The sequence below is a fragment of the Euprymna scolopes genome, chromosome 6 (assembly GCF_053919585.1).
Source record: "Euprymna scolopes isolate OS-2025 chromosome 6, ASM5391958v1, whole genome shotgun sequence".
Taxonomy (NCBI): domain Eukaryota; kingdom Metazoa; phylum Mollusca; class Cephalopoda; order Sepiida; family Sepiolidae; genus Euprymna; species Euprymna scolopes.
Genome location: NC_136487.1, coordinates 109,802,280 through 109,828,359, shown reverse-complemented (window position 1 = coordinate 109,828,359; position 26,080 = coordinate 109,802,280). Strand labels below are relative to the sequence as shown.

General features: G+C 31.4%; 1 protein-coding gene across 1 annotated transcript in view; it reads right to left on the bottom strand.

Annotated features, from left to right (window-relative positions):
- LOC145277861 (V-type proton ATPase catalytic subunit A-like) overlaps positions 1-26,080 on the bottom strand; it is a 68,452-nt gene that overhangs the window by 28,554 nt on the left and 13,818 nt on the right. Inside the window, exon 2 of the mRNA XM_080129812.1 lies at positions 14,884-14,971. Within this exon, the coding sequence (XP_079985938.1) occupies positions 14,884-14,959 (76 nt within the window). The 5' untranslated portion in view covers positions 14,960-14,971. The remainder of the gene's footprint in view (positions 1-14,883; positions 14,972-26,080) is intronic.

The window sequence follows — 26,080 nt, the reverse complement described above, 5'->3', positions numbered from 1 at the left end:
TGTTCATACTTTGACTTTTAGGTCTAATTTTTTCCTTTGAATATATTATCTTTTCAAAGTTTTCACCCGTGACCTTATTAAATAAAGTCTTTTATTATAGCCAACTTATCATCTATATATAGGCCCTTTTCAAATACATCTGTCAGTGTGTACAGAATATATAAGCCAACAAGGTAATACAGCAGTTTAGGGCCTCTGTTATTGATCATTATCAATCTTTTACACTTGAAGAGTATTCAAGAATTCAAGCAACATCTATAACACAGCTTAAAAAAAAACACAGCGAGTATACTGAGGCTGAAACCACATATAAGAAACAATATACTGAAAATAATAAAAATAGAAGTATCATTTGATTCAACTTGCCATCTAACTAAATACTGAAAACTAAACTAAGAAATTTCTATATCTGATTGATGAACATTTTCCATAACTAATTCTCAACATAAAATATTCAATAAAATTAATTAAAATTGAATTACAGTTGCAAGATTTTAGAAATAATCATTAAAGCTCACAATAATATTAAATGTTAGTATAAATAAAATTTGGAGAAATTAAAACAAAAAAAAAAATAAAGCATGAAAAATAGATAGAAATCTTAATAAACCAATTAGAAATAAGGAAAAATGTAATTGAAAAATAAGGGTATATTGTCCCCTACAAAATGGTTAAGAAGTATTTGCCATATCACAATATATACCAACGAAAACCTGAATAAAATAAAATAAAAACATAAGAGAAACCACAATGCATTATAAAAGTGATTTTATAAACACAAAAGCAAAATTAATAATCAAAAATAGGTATAGTACATCATTATCAAACAATTAATAGGAACTTAATAGTAGGTGAATGTGAAACCTTAAGATAGCTATGATATGCAGCTATTTAGATGTTCTGTTTAGTTAATGTTTGAGAGAAAAATTATAAATTTTAAAAATGAAAAAATACTTAATTGCAGAAGTAAAAAGCCATAAACTTGATACAGAAAAGAAAAAACAGAAAAGAAAAGGGGCAAATCTCATGTGTTTCAAAAGATAGTTAGCATCAGAACAATGTGACTGATGTAATAACTCAGTTCCTCTGGGTCATGGCAAGGTCATCTTTTGGTTGTTTGACTTAATTAGAATTGAAGAGCATCAAAATCTATTTTTCTAAACAAAAGGGGAAAAATTCATTGGCGGAAGGAAACAAATAGCTTATGTGGGGGGAAATAAAATTAAGAACTGATTAATTGTAATCTAGAATGAGCATTGCAAAACTATTAGAAAAGTTGTAGAATGTAAATCCATGTATTGAGTTTGATGATTGAAACAATGGTTCTTGTATGTTATTTGAAATAAGGATTTTTATACTATGTAATAAGCACTGTTGAATCAAATATTGAGACGAAAACTATATACACAAGTATATATAAAATAGTGATGCCCTCCTCTTAACTCTCATATGTTTGTAAGTTTGATAAAGACGTACCAAACAATGTACAAAAGGTTTATGGTCTTCCTTGATAAAGACTCACTACTATCAAAGTTAATATAGATGACATTACATTTTTTAAATGTACATAAAAATTTAATATTTGTTAAGATTATTTACGCTTAAAGATAAATGCACATATTTGTCTCATACAAACAATATAAGTCATAAACTCAGAAATTCCCCACCCAAACGCCAGGAGTTTCAATAAAATTTTTGAAATTTTCAAAGTCGTTAGCTACATACTTATCAGTTACATATTTGAATTAGTAAAAAAATGACCAAACAAAAATTGGAATTTAGTTTTTTTGAAATAGAAAAATCATCTCTATATATAAAAGGCAAAACGGGCGTGCAAGTTTTTGTGTCGAAGAAAGGCTTTTTTGCCAAGGTTCTCGGGGAGGGGGGCGAGGTTACTATCACTTAAAACTTCTTATATACCGTGTAGATCATAATATGTACAAATTGCGAACGCGCGTCGTGGCTAGATTTATTTATGTCGACTTTTACAAAATTATTGCTATTTCAACTTCTCACATGTTGCTTGGGCTTTTTCATATAAAAGTGAAACTGATGTGAAACTAAGGAGCAGTCCTTGGCCTACGGGCCGGGAGCATCCAAAAAGCAATGAACGTTTAGTCAATGTCGGTGAAAACCGTCATAATTGACAATTGCTTTCATTTGGACACTCCCCTAATAAAGAGGAGCTGGTTTTCCCCAAAATGTTGGGGAAACAAAACCAGACAAAGTTTGGTAAAAAAAAAAAAAACCCAAAAGAAGTACCCCGCAGTTAAAATTAAGTGCAGAATTTAATTTCCTTTGACCTAATTAAATTCACTGCGCACCTGTCACTTGTGCGTTTATAAACGTTAAAATGAAATTGTTTTTAGTTATTTTCCTTTCATGGGCGAGCGGGAAGTTATCAAGTTTTTCGCCTCAACGTTCCAGGTTCGATCCTACCTACATACCAAAACTTTAAAAAAAATTTTTCCGATTTTTTAAACAAGTTTTGTTTTTTTGTTTTTTTTTTTATTTACTTTTTCTTCTTTTTACATCAGGTTTGCTGAGGTTTTTTTTTTTTTGTTTTTCCGATTTTTTTAAAAGTTTAACATAAGGTTTGGATTTTCTTCCACTTTCTTTTCCGCCTTCACGTCACATGTTTGAGTCTGCCTGCCTACTACCACTTTTTTTTTTTTTTTTTTTTTTTAGATCAACACACACCTCCAAATACCTGTGCAACACCAGGCACCCAGGCTAGTCTAATATATAAAAAGCGTGTATGTGCGTGTGTATTTTTATGTCTTGCAAAAATTTCCAACAGACGTGTCGGAACGTGACAAAATCGGTATCGTTTTAAAAGCTCTCTTTCTGATGACAAACATTGAAAAATTGGCCAAAAACATTAATTCCTTCACCCTCAACTGGGGGCAGTTTTCTACAAGGAGGGGTCGCTTTTTTCGTCAACATTTCCACAAGTCATTGTCTCCGTTGGATTGACTATGCTTAATTTCAACGTTCTCAGCCTCCGGTTGCACCATGGACGAATTGGTTAAGACGTTATGTTTTTTTTTCCTCCTTCACGTTACGGATTTGAACCTGCCTGCCTTCAACCACTTTTCTTTTTTTTTTTTTTTTTTAAACCTCTCTCCACCTGGGCTGCCTACTATTGTTTTGATTTCCCCTGTCCCTCGCTACTACTACTTTTTTAACCCCCCCTCCTCCTCGGGGTTCCTTACTACACCACTTTTACACACACAGGCAACACCGGGTACCCCCATTAGTCCATTATAAAAGTATTTGCAAATTTGTTGAGTTACCCGGCTGACAGAATAAGAACAAGCTATCATCATGGATTAAAAAAAGGGTTCGATTCCAAATTCTTTACAGATTCCTAACTTCAAAAGATACTCTTAAAGAAGGTTCATCAGTCGAAACGTGAGAAAAACATGCAGGATGAGAACAGTAGTTTGAAGAATCCAAATACATACACATTATCAATCGTCATTTCAAACGTTGCAAAACATGAATGTTTAACATTAAATAGTATATTAATTTCCATTAGTATTTACATGCAAATAGAATCAAAATATATACAGCATAGCATATATATATATATATATATAGGCAAATACTAGACTAGACTACTAGTAGGTCTGTATAATTAAATATTGATATAAACCTTTTGAAAATTAAAGTATTTTCTATCTCCTCATTTTTCAAAAGAATGCTACTTGTCCATAATAAGATTAAATTGCAATTATTGTTAAATCACCTTTCTGATTCTGATATAGGTGAGGATGATTTTTCCTCGCATTACTTTTGGGTTCAAAAACTTTTTCTTTTTTTTTTTTACAATTTGCTGCTTGTAAAAAAAAAAAAAAAAAAAAAAAAAAAAAAAATGGGGGGGGGGCTATGTTTTGTTACAAACAAAAAAAAAATAATTTGCAATCTATTTTTTCATATTTAATATTAAGTAATAAAGTTTTCATGTTCAAATTCATATCTACTCTTACTACCTTCGAAATCATAATAAATTTGATAACTTTTTATCTTCATACACCAATTGCTAATCATATTTCAAGCTTTCCCGTTGGCTAACATTTAACTTTAATATTATCATTCTCATTATGGCCAACATGTCATGCACAATGTGTATTTTTATTTTTTTTTTACATTTCTTAGTTAAACCCTAAAAAAACAATTACATAAAAAAATTGCTTTGTAGAACATCACTTAGTTAAAATATTTCAGATTTATATTTACTTAAACATTTTTAATTAAACCATGTTTTTTAGCAATACTTCGATTAGTCAATTAAATTTTTTTATTGTATTAAGTGTTTTAGTTTGTTTTTGTTTTGTCCCCCCCCCCATTATCTGGGGTTACTACACAAACAAAATGGAGTTTCTCAAACGGAAAACTAAATAATTTAGTAAAATAAAATAAAAACAAAAGTAAAACAATAATGATAGTAAACTTATAGTTATTTCTTTTGAAGAGGAAGTGTATTTCAGTCATACAAGTTTTTTTTAATTATTTGCTGCCAATAATCAGCGTGGTAACAAGTTATGACAACAGCTGAAAGGCGACCACACAAAATTAAAATTTGAGCTTCTGATATGGAAAATGAATAACTACTTTAGTAATAAGAAATGAAAGGAAACAGAATTTGAGGCAGGTAGGAAAGCTAAATTTTAATTTAAACATTCATTTTTATTGAAAAAGTATATTTAAATAAAGAAGCATACAAAAGCATAATGTCGTTACTTTAAATTTGTTTATACACATTTTTCTCTTTTTAAAATGTGAAAGTTTTTACGTTTTTTTATTTTTTTTTTTTATTTTTTAAATCAATAATGATCGATTTTCTAAGACTTTGATTAATCCAGTATAAATATAAAAAAAGAAAAACTAACAATGTATGTAAGGTATGGGTTATTCGAAGGATAGACAAATAGTATTGATGTAGAGACTGGATAAAGTTAAGATGTATAAGGAAAACAATAAGACACATTAAAACAAGGCTATAAATTTTTTAGAATCTTTGTGAAAATAGTGAAAATGGAACATAATGGAATTTATTAAAATAGGGACGCCATACTAAGTACATAATCAACACATTATTTTAAAGAAAATGTCAAAGTACTAGAGATGTTAAGAATAATGGATAAAAAGCACTAATAATTTTTATCCAAGTACAAATCCCATTATTTCCTTCCACACTTGGCAAAATATTGGTTTTAAAATAAAATAAGTTAATCTGGCATATAACACTTCTGCAATAAATCAGTAACGAAGTCGTTTTTTTTTTCTTTCTATTTCATGTTTAAGAGAATAGTAAATTAGTTTGGTCAGAACAAAATAAACAGTAAAATCTTTAAAATATTTAGTGGGTCTATCTGTTGAGATATGATTAAAAACAGATTCTATACCAAGATAAAACAATTATGAACAAAATTTTACAAGGAATCCAATCATGGTATTTGTTTTATATTGTAAAACTTTACAATAATATTGTGGGATCTGTGTTCATGCCAGCGATCCATAAACAGCAAAAGCTGTGAGAATTAACTTTATTAATAAAGTTTTTTGGGGTTTGTTTACCCAACTTTGGCTGGTTTTGTTTCCCCCCCCCAGATGAAAAGGGGATTGTCCAAATGAATAGCAATATCCTGATATAAGGGGTTCCCCCCGCATTGATCAAAAGCCGATTGCTTTTTGGACGTTCCCGGCACGAGGACCGGGAAAAATGCCTTTGTTTAAAATTAGTTTCGCTTTTATACGAAAAAGCCGCATCAACACGAGAGGGGCCGAAATAGCAAGAATCGTGTAAAAGTCGATGTAAATAAATCTAGAAGCGATGCGCGTTCGCAGGAGGCAACATTGGTAACAAAGATGACCCATCATATTGCTAAACTTAACTAGTACTTGGTTAACCAAAAGAAAGTTAGAGCCTTTATAAGGAGATTTTTGTAGCAATATATCAAGATTTCTTTTACAATTACTGGTAATTTTCAGCCATCAGCGTAAGTTGACACAGAAAAGGGGTTTGCAGAGTAGAAATTCTCTTTCTGGTGTCGTTTAAGCTAATGAGAAGGAACAGGTGTATTTCTCTTCATCTTGACAATATCGCTACCTAAATACAATTACGTCTGATATTTTGCTTTATTTCATTTCCAATTTGAAAATTGATAAATAGAAATAAAAAAATAAGAAAATTCATATGGGTTCAGGATTCTGTAGAGCCTTCTTATAGTCAAGAAAAGTAAGCAAATCGTCTCAAGTTTTTTCAACATCAGAGAAGTAACATCAAAATGTAAGTAAAATTGAACATAAGGTTGTCAACAAGAAATATAAATCAACCCTAAAACTTTTAAATGGGAAGATGTGTCAGCAGAACTAAATTTTAAATGAACTTTGAAAGTGATTTCCATTTGCTGTCACTAACCTGGATATTTAAATAAATAAAAAAATTTTTTTAATTATCCCAATCTTTTAGATTGTAAAGAGTTAATTAAATATATAATTTTGCACTTGTGTTTAACATCACTTAAATTCTAATGTTACTTTTCTCTAATGGACGCTAGTTGAAAGAGGATTTTTTCAAAAACTAAATCGAAACTTTTTTTTTATTAACTATTTCTAAGATGTTGTACTTAATATTTAAGAAAATGGTATAATTCAAAAAGCAGAAATAAAAGTAGAACATGAGAAATATTGCTAATTGCATTGTGACCTATTTTATTTGTTGAAAACTGGGGGGAAAAAAATCCTGAAAGGGATTACACTACTTTTTTTTTTTTACCAAGCAAAGGACAAACAACCTGTATTTCTCAGTATGTATTACATAAAATAGATTTACAGAAACTTCCACATACACACTTCCCGTTCGGATTCCAATGATTGTAATCCAAATTTAGCATGCATAAATCGGTGGCTAATCACATCACCACATACATCAAATATGGCATATCTTGAAATACAAGTAGAGTTAGAAATTTTACAGTTAACTGGGGCAACCATATATATGTTATGTATTCAAAATGGCCGCCATGAATTATGAAAATTACACTGAATTGATTTTCATATTTTGAAAGTATACACAATATGCAACAATGGTTAAGTGTTCATGTGATGGTATCATCTTTAATATAGAATGCATGTCCAACTATGACACAAGTAAGAAAAAGTCAACTTTCAATTTCAAGATAAAACAAAAAGAGTAAAATGATTAATAAAATAATTTTATTGAATAAGATATTTTTTTAAACAACTATAGAATAATGCACCTTATTTATTTGGAAAAAAGTACAAAATCGAAATAGACAAAATAAAGTTGAAAAATTATCCTAAAACAAAAAAAAAAACCCTCTTCAAATCTTGCAAATGAATTTTAATTTTACTTTGATAATGAATTTTTGAATAAGCCTACAAGTAAAGGTTATTGTACCCCCACGCCACCAAAAATAACTGAAGATATTACTTTCTACATTAAGTAATGAAAATGAATTCTTTCAGCAAATATTAGTCTTCTCCAATGTTATAAATAAGTACTATTCTCCATACTTGTAGAACGGCATAGTTGTTAGAGAGAATAAAAAAAGGAAACAAAAGGTTCTTCCTCATTATCCTAGTTGAAGTTCAATGGTCATTTGCATACAATGAGTGTGGGAAAATGTACACAGAAATAATGTAGACATAAAAATAGCTCTTCCGTAATCAAAAAAGATCCGATATTTTCTGATTGACGATTCAGTTCAAAATTTAAATAAGATTTTGTTAATTAAAAGATTTTGGATGAATGATTGTTTTTTTTTTTTTGTTGCTTTTTTTTATCTGCAAGATTATTTTTAGGATAATCTGTTTTAAAACGGTAATTTCAAAATCGGTATTATTTTTTTTATTTATGCAAATGTTAATTTTTTTTCTTCAAAATCTTATTATCCTCAACATTTATAGTTATTTCTCAACAACAATTTGATGGACATACCCTCAAGCTTACTACATTGTTTATCCACAGTGATGGTTTTCCTGCATTCAAATATAATTTTTTATATGTAAGGTCACAGCAGACATGATCTGAAATGTTGTCATCATATCCATTATATTTCATACAGACAGGGGTTTGAAATTTTCTGGCAGCCTGCAATCCTAGTTGTTAAGCTTGATAATTTTGAACATCAATTCCATTCTAATTACATTGTCTAAAAACCTTAATTTATATTTAAGTATTCTTGGGTCATCTCACTTTCCTCTATAAAAATCTCGACATTTTCTTATCCAAGAATCACTCTTCTCAATGTAGCAAGCCAACATAACTGACTGATTACCAGGAGCTCAACAAGTTTGTTTTTTTTTTTTTGTTTTTTTTTTACAAAGGCATCACCACATTATCAAGGCCCAGAGGCCACTCAAGGATAAGGGTTAAAGAGTGTACAGTAGAAATTGGTCAATATAGTAATCATTAGTAATGAAAATTTGGTACATTTAATAACTTATATGGAACGGCTCATCAAGAACTTATTTACTTTAGACTTGAACACAACCATATTGTAGTCAGCCGGAAAGCAGGAAAACGGAAGACAATTCCACAGGCGTGCAGTTCTAAGAAAGAAGCTTTTGTACATTCAGCCTTTCAATATTGTGGAAATTAAATGGCAATCACAAACACCATAATCCCCAAGAAAATCAAAATGTAAATAATACTAACGCCTCAACCATAAAATCCAGACCAAAATATTACTCAGGATTCATGTCCCAAAATATTACTTAGGATTCATGTCCCAGCATCACCTAGGAAAATTGCAGAAACTAAGAATTGCAACCTCAAAAACTAAATTGAGTGAAAAGACTCTTCAAAAAAATGTTAAACGTTTATCTATGATATAAAAATAAAACTATGTATTATATTAAAATTAAAACAAATAAAGCAATAAAACTAGTTAATCAATGAGATGTCCTTTTGTAATGCTATATCTAAATTAGTTAACCAGCAGACATTTATCACATACACATGATCATTATATTAGGAATATGTTTTATTGTAAATATGCATTTTATTTTGCAATGCCAATTGAAAGAGTTAAAATTATTTCTATGAAAACTTGAAATTAAATTATATTTTTAAAATGTTTACCTAAAACATTTTAATACTAAATTTATTTATCTGTTACTAGTTATATATTTGATCAATTAAGGTTTGTGCTGTTTGATTGTGTATGAACTGTTCAAAAGGTTATGCACTTTTAATGAGTTAATAGATTGTGAAATCAAGCATTGACAAAGTTTATACGGACCCGACCTTAGAGAAAAGAATAGTTTCTAAAATTTTAGATGATAATTGATCATTTAGAGTACTGTTATCTTGAGTCTTATTCTCAAATTTCCTTGCGCAAGAGCCTGTGGCATAACTGATAAGGTACTAGGTAAAAATTCAGTTCTAAGTGACACTATTCTTGAGGTTGAAGGTTCAATCCTTAGTGCAGGAAATACTCAGAATACAATTGCCAATTAATTAAGACTCAGTACCCAGTGATGATTGACAAAACGAGGGTATGCTACCCCTGTGAATTAAATAAACGATTCTGACAAATTCTACGCAGATTTTCAAAGATTCTAGAGTTCAACAAAATACATCTGAAGAAGATTGGAGGTTCAGCTGAAACATTGAATAGTAATCTGAAGAATCCAAACAATACAGAGTAGTGATTAACAGAATCAGATGGAGAGTCAAAAGTCAATTGTGTTTTTTTGAAAACAAACTCTGAAATCGATTTTATTTTAAACAAATCTGATGTGGGGAATTTCAGACTCCAGCATAAAAAGTATATAAAAGAATTTATAGCAGAAAAGATTTTTTTCATGCATTTTCATGCTCTAAGCATATAATTCCCATTGTGTCAATATTCCAAAATGAATTATTCAGTAGTAAGATACTGTTACAACAAATGCCATCAAATAGTCAAACGCTATCTCATTAAATGAAACTCGAGTTAACAGACACTGAAAACGTGACTGATAAGAAATTCTTTTTTGTTTTGTTCTCCATATTCATACGATTTAGGAGTTTTGTATTAGTTTTTTTCTGCAGAAAATTAATGGACTGCCTTGCAAGGTCAGAAAGAACAATTTTATATGCTTACTAGAAAAAAAAAATATATCAGAACACATACAAACAGAAGAGAAACTTTAAAAATGTTATTGTAGATAAATAAATTTTCAAAAATGTCCATTGAATAATCTCTCATCAGGTTTCTGTTACAGGTATTCATTAACAGTTGAGATAAATAATGAGAAAAAATGCTTAGAAAATATAGAGAGATTAGTAAACATTTTATTTATTTTACATTCCCATAGATATTAAAGCCTCTTAAGTGACACAAATTACAGATAATATATGTGCACAAAATTCCCAAGGCAAGTGAGCAACCTGAGAAGCCTTCATTAGATTTGTAGACAAATATTTATTTAGAAGATTACAGCTTACATCACATTGAAACAATGGTGCTTGTAGCAACACTCAAGTTAAACATTGAGCCAAGTTGGTATTTAGATAGGTGATTGTTTTGGAAAATAAGTTGCTAATAAGCGTCTATAAAGTAACTTTACTATCCCTGGCCAAGATATTATCCCCTCCCTTAATTATGGATGAAATAGTAGAGTACATTAGACTATCAACTTTTGGTAGGGCAACTAATTCAAGAGAAAGAAAATTTCGGAATAACATTTCTCATCTTATCCTCGCATTGCATTGAATATATTGAATCAAGACTTGAGCAATGCTGGTTAATGAGGTTAAGTAATGCTGGAGATTCTGCAACCCTTACTTCACTTTAAACTCATGAGAGAGTATCCATTATCTTTATTGACAGGTTAGTCAAAATTTATAAAACTAAGGAGATGACCAACCTACTAGATTGTTTACTCATTAAAGTAAACTATATATTAAAGTAACTGTACATATACAACATTGGTCGGTAGTCTATTTTCATTTTTGTTTTATTTAACTATGCTGCTTTTTTTTACCAAATTAATTATTTCTAAATAGAATTTTGAAAGAGAAATTTAATTATTAGATATCATTTACTCATTGTAGCATGTTACATGAGGCGCTATTTTCTGTTGTACTAACGTGTAATCTCTCACGTAGCATGTGCCATTATGGCCAGACTTGCATAGCAACATCATAGGTGTTTGGAACACAGTGGCCATTTATGCTCAGCCTTAGTAGACATCTTTTATAAAAGAGGTCTTGAAAATACATTACTGAGACCAGATACTACAAATCTCTTCTCTCGCCATAGAATGGCAGGACAAGCTTCTGAAACTGTTAAAAAAGTTGCTTTCATTGCAAAGATGTTTGTCTTTTACAATGGAACTTGTTGATCATTTACTTCTTTATCTCAAACAATATCCATCAGATGCATACAGACATGACTACAAAATGGCTATCTCTAACATGTATCTCATCACACTAACAATTCGACGAAAGTATTAAAACAAATTCTTATAAAACTGTTGTCAAGGTGTAAATGTTCGTTTAATATCTATAAAATTAGAGGATGTAAATAGCTTCTGAAATGAAATTCAACAGTATGTTTCCAACTTTTGAGAGGTCACAATGTAATTTTATTTTTAACTATTAAAAGATTAAAATGACCAACTTGTTGAAATGTAAATGTGTTCTGGTGGATTTCATCTTGTAATTCAACTGTTATTTTAATAAAGGATTTTAAAAAATTTCGCTTATTCTTCGCTTTTGCATATTTGGTTTCAATAAATGTTGAGGCTCCTATATGCTACATACTCTAATAGTTTCTTCCCTCAAACTGCTAGACTTTGGAATCCCTCTCTCCTATGTCCTGCTTCACTGTACAAACATGCAGAAGTTTAAATGTAATGTGAACAGATACCTCACTGCTCAACTCCCCACAGTTCTGTTACACATAATCCCAAATAATAGTGTCTTACATCCAAGTAGCAATGTGGCTTGTTTAGGTTAAAAAAGAATAATAAAAAAATAATTCAATGTGTAATTATCAAAGTAGAAGCAAGAAACACAAAGTTGTCTAATTTAATAATATTAATAATATAAATGGTAACATGACACAAAAGTACATAGTGTTACTTTTTTGTGTGTACATACAATAAACATTTGATTTCTTTATGAAGAGAATAATTACTGGAATAAATTGCTGCAGCTGACAAAAATGGAAGTAGAGTAAATAGCTTGAACAATTAGATTGATGAATTTTATGCTTATGGTATAGATAATACACTATACGGACAGTATTAGGAACTTTCAGATAAGATTATTAAAAAAAAATTTGACATTGGAGGTAAAGGAAAACAGAAAAAGTACTTTTCTTAATTATTATTTAATAAAGTTATTTATTTTCTTTTGCAGAGTTGCATGAAAGTACTGAAATAAAATAGTTATATAAAAAATACTTCTTTTTAATGAATATTGTTTAAAATGGCTATGTTCTGCTTGGAATCCAGTGTTATCAGCTGCAGTTGATAAATAATTGTCCAATTGTGAGAATGTCTATGTCAGGACAACAAAAATGACATTTTAATTTTAATATTGACTTTATACATTTCTGCTTAAAAAAAAACTTCTAAAAGTAGAAAATAAAGACATTAAACACAAAGATATTTCAGTAATGAAAAATCGAAAAAGAAAAAAAAAAAAATGAACATTAAATTAAGCCAATTAGTAATAATAATTTTCAGTAAAATCAATTCCTTAAAGCAATAAAACAGTGTCTGTCCAACCTAATATTGATAAAAATGCTATTTTAGGCATAATTTTGATTGGCTTATATATAATTGATGGATGCTAAAACAAAATAACTACCTTTTCAAAATTTAACAAACTCAAGCAACAGGGTTTGATAAATCTATACTTTAAGGGGAAAGGATAGACGAGACCAATAGATGAAAATAATCAATAGTTTAATCTGAAAAACATTCTTTAAAGAATGCAATGACCAGACAAAATATGTTTACATGCAAAATTTTATTTAAATGGAAAATAAAATATCTTTGGAATGTATGAATTTTCAGAAGTGAAATCAATATAGCTACCAAGATTAGACTAATGAGTTCCAAGTTGAGCAATCTATGGTAAGGGCTTTATCTCTTTCAACTATGTTTTCCTTGGCCATCTCTGCTACCTTAATTGTTATACATCTACTAACCCAGCAACTCTCATCCATTCTTTTAATGTTGCTATATCATTGAAGCCTCCTATTCTGTATCAGCTCTCTATACCATCTTGATTAAATCGTCCTCAGAGTTCATGTCTGAACCCATCTTTAAAACATGCATTACATATATATTGTATCGTTCTCATTATTTTTCACCATGCAGCATGTCCTCAACCATCATTGGTCAGGTTTCACTTCCGTGCATCAACTATGTACACATACCTGATAAACTTAATTGACAGTTTGTTGGTTAGTAATGGCAAAAGTTTCCATCCAATCCTAATTCTTGCAATCACACCAGCACCGTATTACCAAATGGTAGCAAAAAAAGTTAAAATCTTATTGTTTTAATGACGACTGTAAACGTTAAGTACCGATTTTGCAAACATGTTGAAAGTTGTTTTTTTACAATATTGTATGCTGGTATGAATCTTTTTTTTTAGCAGTTTGAAAGTTGAATGTAATTAATGGTATCATTCAGTCATTAAATTAAATAAAATTATTTCAAATTATAGCATACTCATGTGTGTTTATACACACCACAAATAAATTAGATGGCAAAATAAGTCTCTTTGCAACTATGAGATTAAAAAAGGTTTCTATATTAATGCTTTTATATAATAATAATATAGAAAATATTTTTGTCATACAAGAATAATATCTAACAAGATATTTCAATTTACAAATTTTCAAACGAAGTCAGTATAGAAGAATAGTGGTTATGATTCAACAAATTAAGGATGCGCCTGAGAAATTACAATTCTTGGTTCTTGCACAGAATTCTCACTGTATTAAAAAACCAAAATAAAAGAAAAATCTATGATGTACATACTCGTGATAAAATAAAAATATCATATTCCAAAATTCACATAAATTGATCAAGAACTTTTATTTTTAAATAAGAAAAAATTTTATGACTATCCAAGTAGTGATTGTCCCGCCCACCATTTTAGAGAGGGGGAATAACTCAACAATAATTCATACCAGATTTATGTTGTAATGCTTATGAATTTCAATTAATTGCTTAAGAAGGATTTTCTTTATAAAAAATAAAACTACTTGCTCAATTTATGTGATTTTTTAAATGAATTTTTTTGCTCCATCATGGGTACATATATTACACAAATTTTTCTTTATTTTTGTTTTTAAATATAAGGAGAATTCTAGACAAGAACTGAAGGCTAGGACAAAAAATAGAACATAAAACGATACTAAGAATGGATTTCGTACTCATTCAAAGTTACATTCTAAACAATCAGAACAGAAAGGTAAAAAATGATGAGTGAAATCCCCCCCCCCCCAATTTTTTTTTTTTTTTTTTTTTTTTACTTGGGAGTTACCACTTATCAAGGCTCGAAAACGACTTGACACTCGAGGATAAGTGTCAATGAATGTAAGGTGGTAGTGTAGTAATCACTAATGGTGTAAATTGGGTAGAATTTGATTATTTATGGGGATGGCTCAACAAGAACTTGTTTATGTTGAATTTGAAGTCTACCATATTGTATTCAACCGGGAAACAGGCCAGAAGAATATATATATATATATATATATATATATATATATATATATATATATATATATATATATATACACACACATACATACACACACAATTTTTTTTTTTTAATGTTTCTATATTTGTGCTGAACCTTTATTTCCTCTGGTATTAGAAATTCCAAAAGCAACTTACCAGGACCAGATACGGCATATACATAGCCATACAGGATTTCCTTTTCATTGTCGCGAATCTTTGGTAATCTGTCCATAATTTATGCTTTCTGGAAATAAAAAACATAAAAATATATAATCAAAAAACAAAGTTTACAAAAGACAAAAAAAAAAAAAGGATAAAGAAGAATGCAAAGTTGGAAGTAGATCAAATGAAATGCAATAAGAATTTGAGATACATCCGTATTAATAACACCACCAGATCTATCTTATAGAAACAAACTGTCCATTTGCTTTACATGCCCCCCTCCCTCATCTAGGTGTCAATTCCTGAACGTTGTATGTTATGTATCCAAACAAAGATGAAACTAACATACTCTCAATTGTAACATTGATAGATTTTCCAAGAAATAAATAAGAAATAAAAATAAATTTATTATTAAAACAAATTTATTTTATAGTTCAATTTGATAATGCAAAAGGAGGAAAAAAACAAAAAAACAAAAAACCCTTAAAATATACTAAATGCACACAACCTTTTCTGTTAGTACACATTTATTTTTTTTTACACAGTGATCACCACGTATCAAGGCCTGGAAGCCACTCAGGGATAAGGGTTATTGCAAGTACATTACGTTAGTGTGGAGATTTGATGAAGTGTTTACTTAAGGGGGCGGTTCATTAGGAATTTGTTAACATTGGACTTGAACACATCCAAGTTGTAGTCCGGTGGGAAGCAGGCAGATGGAACAGAGTTCCACAGGCGTGCAGTTCTAAGAAAGAAGCTTTGTTCATGGAATCCACGTTTTGATTTAGGCACAGATAAAGAGTGGGGGAAATTTTTCACAGTGGATTCGGCTAGACGGGTGTTTTTCGTGAAAGATTGGCGAGGGGGGATCAGAGATTGGAGTTCAGACGAGCACCTGCCATGGAAATAACGATAAAACAAGGATAGGCTCGCAATGTCTCTTCTGTGAGAGAGAGGTTGCAGGGTAGAGAAAAGGGCATCCCCCACTAAGCTACGAAGTCTATTTTGTACTCTGTCAAGGCAGGATAGGCTGTTTTTAGCAGCTCCTGCCCAGATATGGCAACAGTACTCCATCCTTGGACGTACTTGGCTTTTATATAGATAGAGAATTGCATCAGTAGTGAGATATCTTCTGGAGCGGTAGAAGGATCCCACCATCTTTCCAGCGACCTTGGTAACAGACTTGATGTACGTGTTCCATTTCAGATCAGGAGTAAAGGTCAAAACCAGGAGCTTGTCAAAACACGGGGCCTCACCCAGACGAGAGCCATCCATCACAATTGATGCCAGATGGGGATCAGAGCGTTGATGATGTAAGGATAGTAGTTTGGTTTTGGATGCATTAAAGGTAACCAGCCACATCTTCCGCCACTGAACCACGTGCTGGAGATCAGAGGAGAGAGAATCAGAGAGAACTTTGTCATTTACAGCCTTTGATGTGTTGCCGTAGATGGTCGTGTCATCAGCATAGATGTCAACGAATGATTTAAGTATGTGTTTAGGGAGGTCATTGATGTAGATCAGGAAGAGAGTTGGGCCTAAGATTGACCCCTGAGGGACTCCAGCATTTCTATTGCAGGCCTCCGATTTTTGTCCATCTACCACTACTCTTATGAGCCTATGGGAGAGAAATGATTTAATGATTGAGAAAACATTTCCAGTTATACCGTAGCTGGAAATCTTGTGAAGTAGACCCTTATGCCATACCTTGTCGAAGGCCTTTGATATGTCAAGAGCAATTGCCCTAGAAAGGAAGCCTTTGTCAAGAGATTCACTAATCCTGTGGGATATAACCGTCAGCACATCTGCGGTAGATCTTGCAGAGCGGAAACTATATTGTGTGTCACTAAGAAGGTTATTCCTGCTGAGGTGGTTGACTATTTCTCTATTTAATATGGATTCCAGCAACTTACTCATAACACACAGGAGACTTATTGGTCTGTACTGAGAGGGAGATGACTTATCACCTGAATTCTTAAATACAGGGTAAACTGATGAGGTCTTCCAGGGAGTCGGAAAGCACTTCTCCTTAAGGCAGCGCTTAAACAGTTTCGTAAGTATGGGAGCAAGTTCTGGTTGAAGCTTTTTTAACACTATAATTGGGATGCCATCAGGGCCAGTTGCTTTACTATTTGGGGAATTTAAAAAATCTATCCCTTAGATATGCCTTTCGAGTTCCGAAGCATTTAAGAAATTGAAAGTAGGTGGGCATGTCAGTTAGTCCAAGAAATATTGATATGTGGAATCATTTTTTTATAATTTATGATAAAACAGTTAGGACAAGCCTTTGTTGTTATATCTTTTTAACCTCACCCTCACATAGCACTAATAATAATTCTTATTCATGGTCCTTTTTGAATAGGACATTTTGTCAGAAGGGATTCTATTGTACTACATCCTTTCTTCTGAAATTTTTCATTCTCTGAAAATGTACCTTTGTTGTCCAGATTTGAAGATGGTTACCTTTTTCACTTGCTAAAGTGTTTCTGCAAATCAAGCAATCATAAATTACTTTCCTCAACAGTTCCCTCTAATGATTTCAGCAGTCTCCCTCATTTAAGAATCTTTCATTTTTTCTTTAGTGATGCTGTTATCACATTTTTATCATAAAATGTCATCAAAAGAAGAGAATGTTTTTCATGATTTTTATTTTGCTGACTCATGATTTTTTTTCTGTAATAAATTTATCAAATGTTAATATATTTTGATTACAGAAATTCCTCTCTGGATCAAATTGGTTAATTGTAGGTATTGACCATTTCATACCCTCTAAAAAGTTTCAGCAAAAACCTAACAGCCAGCCATGGTTCTCTCCAGAATGTGCTGCTGCCATTGCGCACAGAAATCACTTTTTCCACTGCTTCAAACGTAATAGATGTATGGAAACTAAAGCCGTTTTCAGGACTGCCAGCAACCATTGTAAGAAAGTAATAAGGAACGCAAGAGAGTTGTATGCTCAATCTGTTAAGTCCAAAGTAGCTGAGCAGCGGCTTGGTTCCCACCAGTTTTGGCAAATAGCAAACAGAATCCTGAACAGAAGCGTGTGCTCCATCCCAACTATTATCAATGGACCTGAGGTAATCTCGTCAGCATCAGACAAAGCCAAACTCTTTGTCAAGAACTTTGCAGCTAATTCTATCCTTTGCGACCAAGACCGCCAACCCCCAATATTTCCTCCTGTATCAGAAAACACACTATGTGATATACGTATATCTGTACGTGATGTTGCCAAGCTAATCAAAAACCTTGATTCCAGTAAAGCAACTGGCCCTGATGGTATTCCAATTATAGTACTCAAAAAACGTCAACCTGAACTAGCGCCCATACTTACAAAACTGTTTAAACGTTGTCTTAAGGAGAATAGTTTCCCATCTCCCTGGAAAATCTCATCAGTATGCCCTGTATTTAAGAATTCAGGTGATCGCTCATCCCCCTCTCAGTACAGGCCAATAAGTCTCCTGTGCGTCATGAGTAAGTTGCTAGAATCTGTGTTAAATACAGAAGTAATCAAACATCTCAACAAAAATAACCTTCTTAGTGACACTCAATATGGTTTCCGTTCTGCTAGATCTACAGCAGATGTCCTTACAGTTATATCGCATAGGATTAGCAAATCTCTCGACGGTGGCAATCTTTCTAGGGCAATTGCTCTTGACATATCTAAAGCCTTTGATAGGGTATGGCATAAAGGTTTACTTCATAAGATCGCTAGCTATGGTATAGCTGGAAAAGTCTTCTCAATTATTAAATCATTTCTTTCTGATAGGTTCATAAGAGTAGTAGTTGAGGGGCAAAAATCAGAAGCTCACAGTATTAATGCCGGTGTCCCTCAGGGATCCATCCTGGGCCCAACTCTTTTCCTGATCTACATTAATGATCTTCCAAATCATATCCTTACATCATTTGTAGACATTTATGCTGACGACACTACCATTTATGGTACCACATCTAAGACAGTAAACGACCAAGTTCTCTCCAATTCTCTCTCCTCTGATCTTGAGCACGTAGTACAATGGGGAAAGGAGTGGCTGGTTACTTTTAATGCATCTAAAACCAAGCTTCTCTCTTTACATCATCAACATTCTAATTCACATTTGTCATCAATTGAAATGAATGGCTCTCGTCTTCAGGAGGCCTCAAGTTTTGACAAGCTTCTGGGCTTGACCATTACTCCTGATCTTAAATGGAACACGTATATCAAATCTGTTGCCAAGGCCGCTGGAAAAATGGTGGGATCTTTCTATCGATCCAGTAGATATCTCACTGCTGATGCTATTCTCTACCTATATAAGAGCCAGGTACGTCCAAGGATGGAATACTGTTGCCACATCTGGGCAGGAGCTGCTAGAAAGGACTTGTCCTGCCTTGATAGAGTTCAAAATAGACTTCGTAGCCTCGTAGGAGATGTCCTTTTCTCCTCCTTGCAACCTCTATCTCACAGAAGAGATGTTGCGAGTTTGTCTCTGATGTATCGTTATTTTCATGGAAAGTGTTCAACTGAGCTTCAATCTATGGTCCCCCCTCGCCAAACTTTCACAAGAAACACCCGTCTAGCTGTAATCACTATCAATAATTTCCCCCACTCTTTATCTGTGCCTAAACCTAAACGTAGATTCCATGAACAAAGCTTCTTTCTTAGAACTGCACGCCTATGGAATTGTCTTCCGTTTTCCTGCTTTCCGGCTGACTACAATATGGTTGTGTTCAAGTCTAAAGTAAATAAGTTCTTGATGAGCCGTTCCATATAAGTTATTAAATTTACCAAATTTTCATTACTAATGATTACTATATTGACCAATTTCTACTATACACTCTTTAACCCTTATCCTTGAGTGGCCTCTGGGCCTTGATAATGTGGTGATGCCTTTGTAAAAAAAAAAAAAAAAAAAAAAAAAAATTACAGTAGGTTTGCAATAACAAATGCCATATACAAATTTATTATATCTAAACCCACCATCTTATGTAAATTTTAAACACCGTTACATACAGACACATTTATTCATTATATTAAAATCCTATCTTATTTCTTCCGAGCAACATCATCACTAGGGTTATGACAACAGAATATTCTTATCATTGTTTTGACTCTCGAGTATATATCTGACACAGAGAGTTAATCAACCTAGAATCACATCACTCTATATAAAAGCATATATCAACGGATACACACTCGAGCGTCAAAACAATGAAAAGAATATGCTGTTGTCATAGCCCTAATCATCCCGATTGCCAAGACAAAGTAATTCATATTTTCCCCTCTACCTGTAAAGTCCTCTCACTCCCCAAGTCAAGACCGGGTAAATATATAACCATTATAACTATATTGATCTAACACTCTTATTAACTGAATTAAACACTCATACAACTACCATCACACTTTACTATTTGCAAATAATGATTTCTCCCAATTAACATTCCACCTATTCTCATTGGCTGCGACCATGATATTCTATTATTCCAGATTATACACAATCATATAAAAAAACGAACACGTCAGCCCTTAATCACTATGGTCGCTCAGTAGCCACGCATTGTTTAAAATCATTTATACTTTCCTATCGTCGCTTTTCCTGTACTTTACAGACTACTGTTTACAAAAATTAACCACACCATTTAGCTTGAAGTTACACAAGTAGTTGTAATTTTCGTATAAACAAGTTAGGGCAGCTACCTCAGGTGATGTCTATATCTAATGCAAATACTGTGGCTTCGTTGGTTTAGCGTTGTAAATTATGCCAATTCAAATTATTTGGATTAACATTATTTACATTAAAAAATTACATCACAGCTTTCTTTTTATCATGTCCAGTTTTGGCGTCCTAAATTATGCAATGCTAAAATGAACTGATCTCTTAGTAAATGATTAGAAACTGTTCTCTGTAACTGAGTGTTAACAGAAAAACAACAAACCGCCGATACTTACATTACATGAAAACATTTACCCAAAACACAGTGAAGCTGTGGCAACTATTCCATTTTTTTTTCTTTATAATAATAATAATAACAATTTCTTCTAGATTAAAAAGAAAATTTTTTTTGCTTTTTAATACATTTTTTTTTGTTTAGTTCTCTTTTCAGGAATCATTTTCCACACTGCTCAGACATTAACTTTTTTTAAGATACTTTTTTACCTTAGCATCAACTACACCATTTCGTTTAAACTGACGACTTCTATAGGTTTTAGACTCTGCTGAATAAGACAATCTATTTGGCAGAGACAAGTAGTTTTCGAGATATAATGACATGTATTATGCACTGTAATTCACTGTTCTATGCATGCACAATAAAAATGTACTTTTCTTCACATGACACTGCCAATACCCCCCCCCCCTACTTTTTTGTTGTTTTATAGTCTTTGTGGGTAAGTATGCTGACAACATATATCATGGTTGAACTTGGGGCAAATACTTTGACCCCCCCACCCTCATAAAATGGGGTGTCTATTCCGAAAATCGTTCTTACCATGGCGAGGTTGGTCATGTCTATTCCATATGACAATCTTAACATGAGGAGGTTAGGGGTGTCTATTCCGAAACCCGTTCTTATTATTAGGTGATACTTTCCTTAGAACTAAATATATAGCAATGGACAAAACTAAATCTTTTCTATAAAGATTTATGAAATTTGTTTTACAGCAAATATAACAAGTGCCTCTCTTTCTATTGAACTATAATTTTCTGCTGGCAATAATGTCCTTGACGCACGGACTATTGCTTTCAGCTGTCAGTTATCTTCCTTGTGTAGTAGAATGGCCCTTATTCCAAAATTTTTAGCATTAGTTTCAACATATATTTTCATAGTGCAAAAGTCAGATGTTAAGGCCTTTAATTTCTTCAAATGACTTGACATTCAGAATATGAGGTTTGTTTCATATCTTAATTTATTTGATGTAGCTTTTAATTTGTGCATTCTAAGAATAAAGTTGCTGTAAAAATTTGCAAATCACAAAAATATTTTTGATGTTCACACACTTGGAGGAGGCATAATTTTTATATTTGTTAAAATAGTCTTGGTGCTACTTTTATATCAAACAGCCTATTAGATTTCTTTGTGTTTGTAGTTAACTATTTTATACATTTTTCTTCTAATGATATTTGGAAGTAAGCACCCAATAAATCGAGTTGTGAGAATATTTTTGCTCCATTTAACTTTTAAAATATATTTTCAGGTAATGAGTAATTATAAGATTTTAAACCGTTTGATAAATGTATTACCTGTATCATTTATAAAATCCATGTGATAGTATTAAACCAGTGTACCAGAAGTTTTCCGGGAAGAATGTGGAATAACCCCAGCCAACTCAACTTAGATTTAAATAGTTGCTATGAAGACAATATGATTATTTCATTCTTAAAATCAACTTCAAGGATTTTAAGTTGGTATAACGTATAACAAAAAGTAGTATTGGGGAAACCATCGTTTTTTAGCAGTAAAAGTTGTTTGCAACAAGATTTTTGAAGAATCTTAGGGTTTTTTGGGTTTTTTTTTTTTTTTGTTTTTTTTTTGCCAATTTTGATTCAATAACCGAGCTAATATCTTAAACTGGATTATTTTAACACGAAATAACAATGTAAAAAAAGGTAAGACCAATGCAAATAGACTTTAAGGAAGCAATAAAAAGATAGTTTTTATAATAGAGAATTTAGGTCATTCTTTTTCCTATGGAGAGCAAGTCTGAAAACATGCTTAATATTAACGTTGAAATGACTGTATCCATTGGGCTACTCAAATTTTTAAAAACTTTATAGCTAAGTTATAAAAGTCCTACAGGTTTGGAAATCTCCAAATGTGAAGTATTCAGATTGAAAATCGCTTAATGACAAATTTTTACTGCAAACTATCCTCAGCGCATGATGATGGGTACTGATTTTCAAACTGCATGAAAAGTCTAGACACAATTTTCTATGGGTTTTACAAATAAAACTGAAAAGTAAAATTTTAATCAATGTCCAAAACTGATAATTTAAAGGCGGTCAATTTGGCTTCAAAGTCTGATTACTATTGAAACCAACTACAACAGAATATAGTTGGCGTTTATCAGAAGCTTCACAAGCAAGATATTACTTGTTATCAATAAGACAGCAAAAAGTCAAGAGTTCTAGTCATACAATTTTGTTAACATCTTTAAATCTGGAGATAGCAGATGGCAAAAAAAGATAAAATATGTGAACAGAAAAATATGCAGTATTTTTATCGATATAATTTGCAACAAAAGTGGGACTTATATACATACATATATGTATGTGTTTAAAAAATACAGATATTATTTCATGCCTAGGAGTTGTTTGAATACTACAGTTAATATAATCCCAATACTTAAAAAGTTGTATGTATAAATTGGAGTTTCATTGTGTACAATTTCATATAGTCAATATATAAATTATAATTTAAAATATTTTTAATTCTAATACGTTTCAAATATATCGAATTGTGTAGCCGAATATGAATATAAACAAGTTGCAGTTCCTATTTGCTTATAAAACTCTTAGAATTTTGGAGATATACTCTGATGACCATAAATATTCTGAATGTAATATGCTAAGGATACTTGAAGTATATTTCATTTTGATCAAGGAACATTATCATGGCGTTTGTATTCTATACAAAGCTATAAAACGAAAATGTTTTATTTTATTTATAATTTGAAAATTATAGGTTAAAAAATAAGAATCTTAAGAGGTTCAAAGCCAAAAGCAAGAGTGCACAGGGGTCCTCATTGATTTCTGAGAAATGCCAGATGTTCTTCAAGTTTATTAAAAAGACTTTACCAAACATTGTTTCGATTAACATTACTTACACCTCTTTTATTCACTCAATGTTTAGTATATTCTTGAGCCTCATCCAAAATACTGAATTTTATAAAATCATAAGGTAACATCATGTTATAGGTTGCATGCAAAAGCGCATACAGTTTCTTGTCATTCAATCTGGGAAATGCAGAATCTTCCTGCTAGTATTTAATAAATTGTAAGTTTAAATAACTTTTCCATAGATATTGTTTGATGATTGTTTTATTTATGAATAGAATGAATGTGTAATGTGGATGATGAGTTGACGTCTACGAATGATAGAGTCCAGTAAGTTAGATTAATATCATAAAAAAACAGCCCCCACCTTCTTATATATATCAGGAATTTATGCTGATCAACTTCACGAGTTAAAAATAATTTGCAATTGAAGAATTTGTACAAAGAAATGTAACCATTAAAAATATTACTCGCATCAATAGACGATATAACTTTTGAGTCACAAAAGGTTAAAAAGCCATCAAATGATATATTCCACCAGACCAGATGAATTCTGGTCCTGAAATTCAGTAAAACAAAGGGATGACAAGTAAGATATACTATAAGAAAGTGGTCAATTGGGGATGGGAAAAATTAATAGTCTTCACTGCTTTACTAACTCAACATTTGATCATGATTGAACGCTTGGATATCTCATATGTTAACCCTAGAAAAGGGGAGACTTTATTTCTACAAACTGGGTTTTATCAAAGGACAAAAATGTTCAGTCTGATACTTTTAGGTTACTCTACCTACAAACTTGAAATAGGTTTGATATTCTTATGCAGATTGGGCTTTATCATTTTTTTAAAAACGTTCTTCAGACGAGTATAATATAAGTATTTTATCTTTGATTTTAAGGAGAGTTAAGCTAGAAGTAACAGACAAATTATATCCTAAACAGTCGAGTAAATGGGAACTCCGTAAAATTACAAATTTTACGAACTCATAACTTGAGTTGTGCAATCTATTTTAACATTTTTTATTGTTTTCAAATATTTTAGTGTTGGATTTATTGCAATTATTAAAAGGTTCTCAGTGCACCTCATTATCAACTTATCTTAAGACAAATATTTTTGTTAATAAAAAAAAAATGTCAGATCATATTAGTTTTCAAAGAAAGCTATTATAGCTGTGTTTACAACAATAACATTGCCAGCTGTGAATGTACACAAGTAATTTGAACTATAATAACCAGTTCATTCCTTATTATCACTTAAACAGACAAATAACTGCTTGAATAATGAAAAAAAAAATCCAACATGAATTTGTGCAACAAGGGAAAAACACTTGAAAAAGTATATCCTATTAAATGGTACATGTGAAAATGGCTGATAAGGAAAAGTTATTTGCTAGGTAAATATTTTTTTAAACGATTTCCTGTTACAGGTAAATAGGCCACATGAATATGTGTATAAATATAAAGTTAGAATCACAGAAAAAGGATGTTAAAAGTTGGGAGTTAACTCTTAAAAAAATTTTTTTTAAATAAATAAACAAATAATAATAAATAAATAAATGACTTGCAAAAATTGACATCCCCGAACCTCTCAGATGTAAAAAGTTAACTGAAATAAAATCCAACTCCACTATTTAAAGAAAAAGGGGAAAAAAGAAAAGAAAACTACTACAAATTTGCCAATTTTCAACTGCATGAACTGTACCTATAAGATTATGATGTTCTACAGGACTTTAAATGATGACCAATGATTTAATGCTTTAACCTATATTTTCAAATCCTTTCATTTTACTTCAAGATTAAGTTTTATTTTGTGACATATTAACCGTCTAATGGTTATTTAATACTGAATTCATTCATGTTGATAACAGTTTTTATATAATCAAATATTAATTCATGGCATTTGCTTTGAACTAGTTTAGGTGTGTGTGAACGAAATTTGGTGTCATACTAAAGAGATTTTATATAATTTATAGCTGGGATCCTGACAGAAAGTATCACTCTGGGTCAGACTGGACCTGGGAGTAATGGCAAGGAGTGACCCCCCACCCACTTACTACCACTTTACAAAGCTTCTAAATTGGGGTCTTAAGAGATTAAGCTTTGTGTCATACCAAGGATACAATTAATCTTAAACGACCCCTTTATATATATATATAATTCACTTGTCATTCCTGTTTTTAAAAGACTGAATCGCCCAATCATTGAAGACAAGATGCAAGCAAGCAAAGTCCAGAGTTTTATAATTATATAGATTAGAAAAAAATTAAATTATGAAATTAAATCCATCACAGTGCATTTCCTTTTGTTTGATAAATAAGTAACCTATTTTGATCTTTTGTTAATCATTGAAAAATATAAAAAAATAAAAAATAAATAGATGAAAATAACGTTATTATAAAATAGTTAAACACACACATTTTAAAATGCAATTTTTGTAAATAAA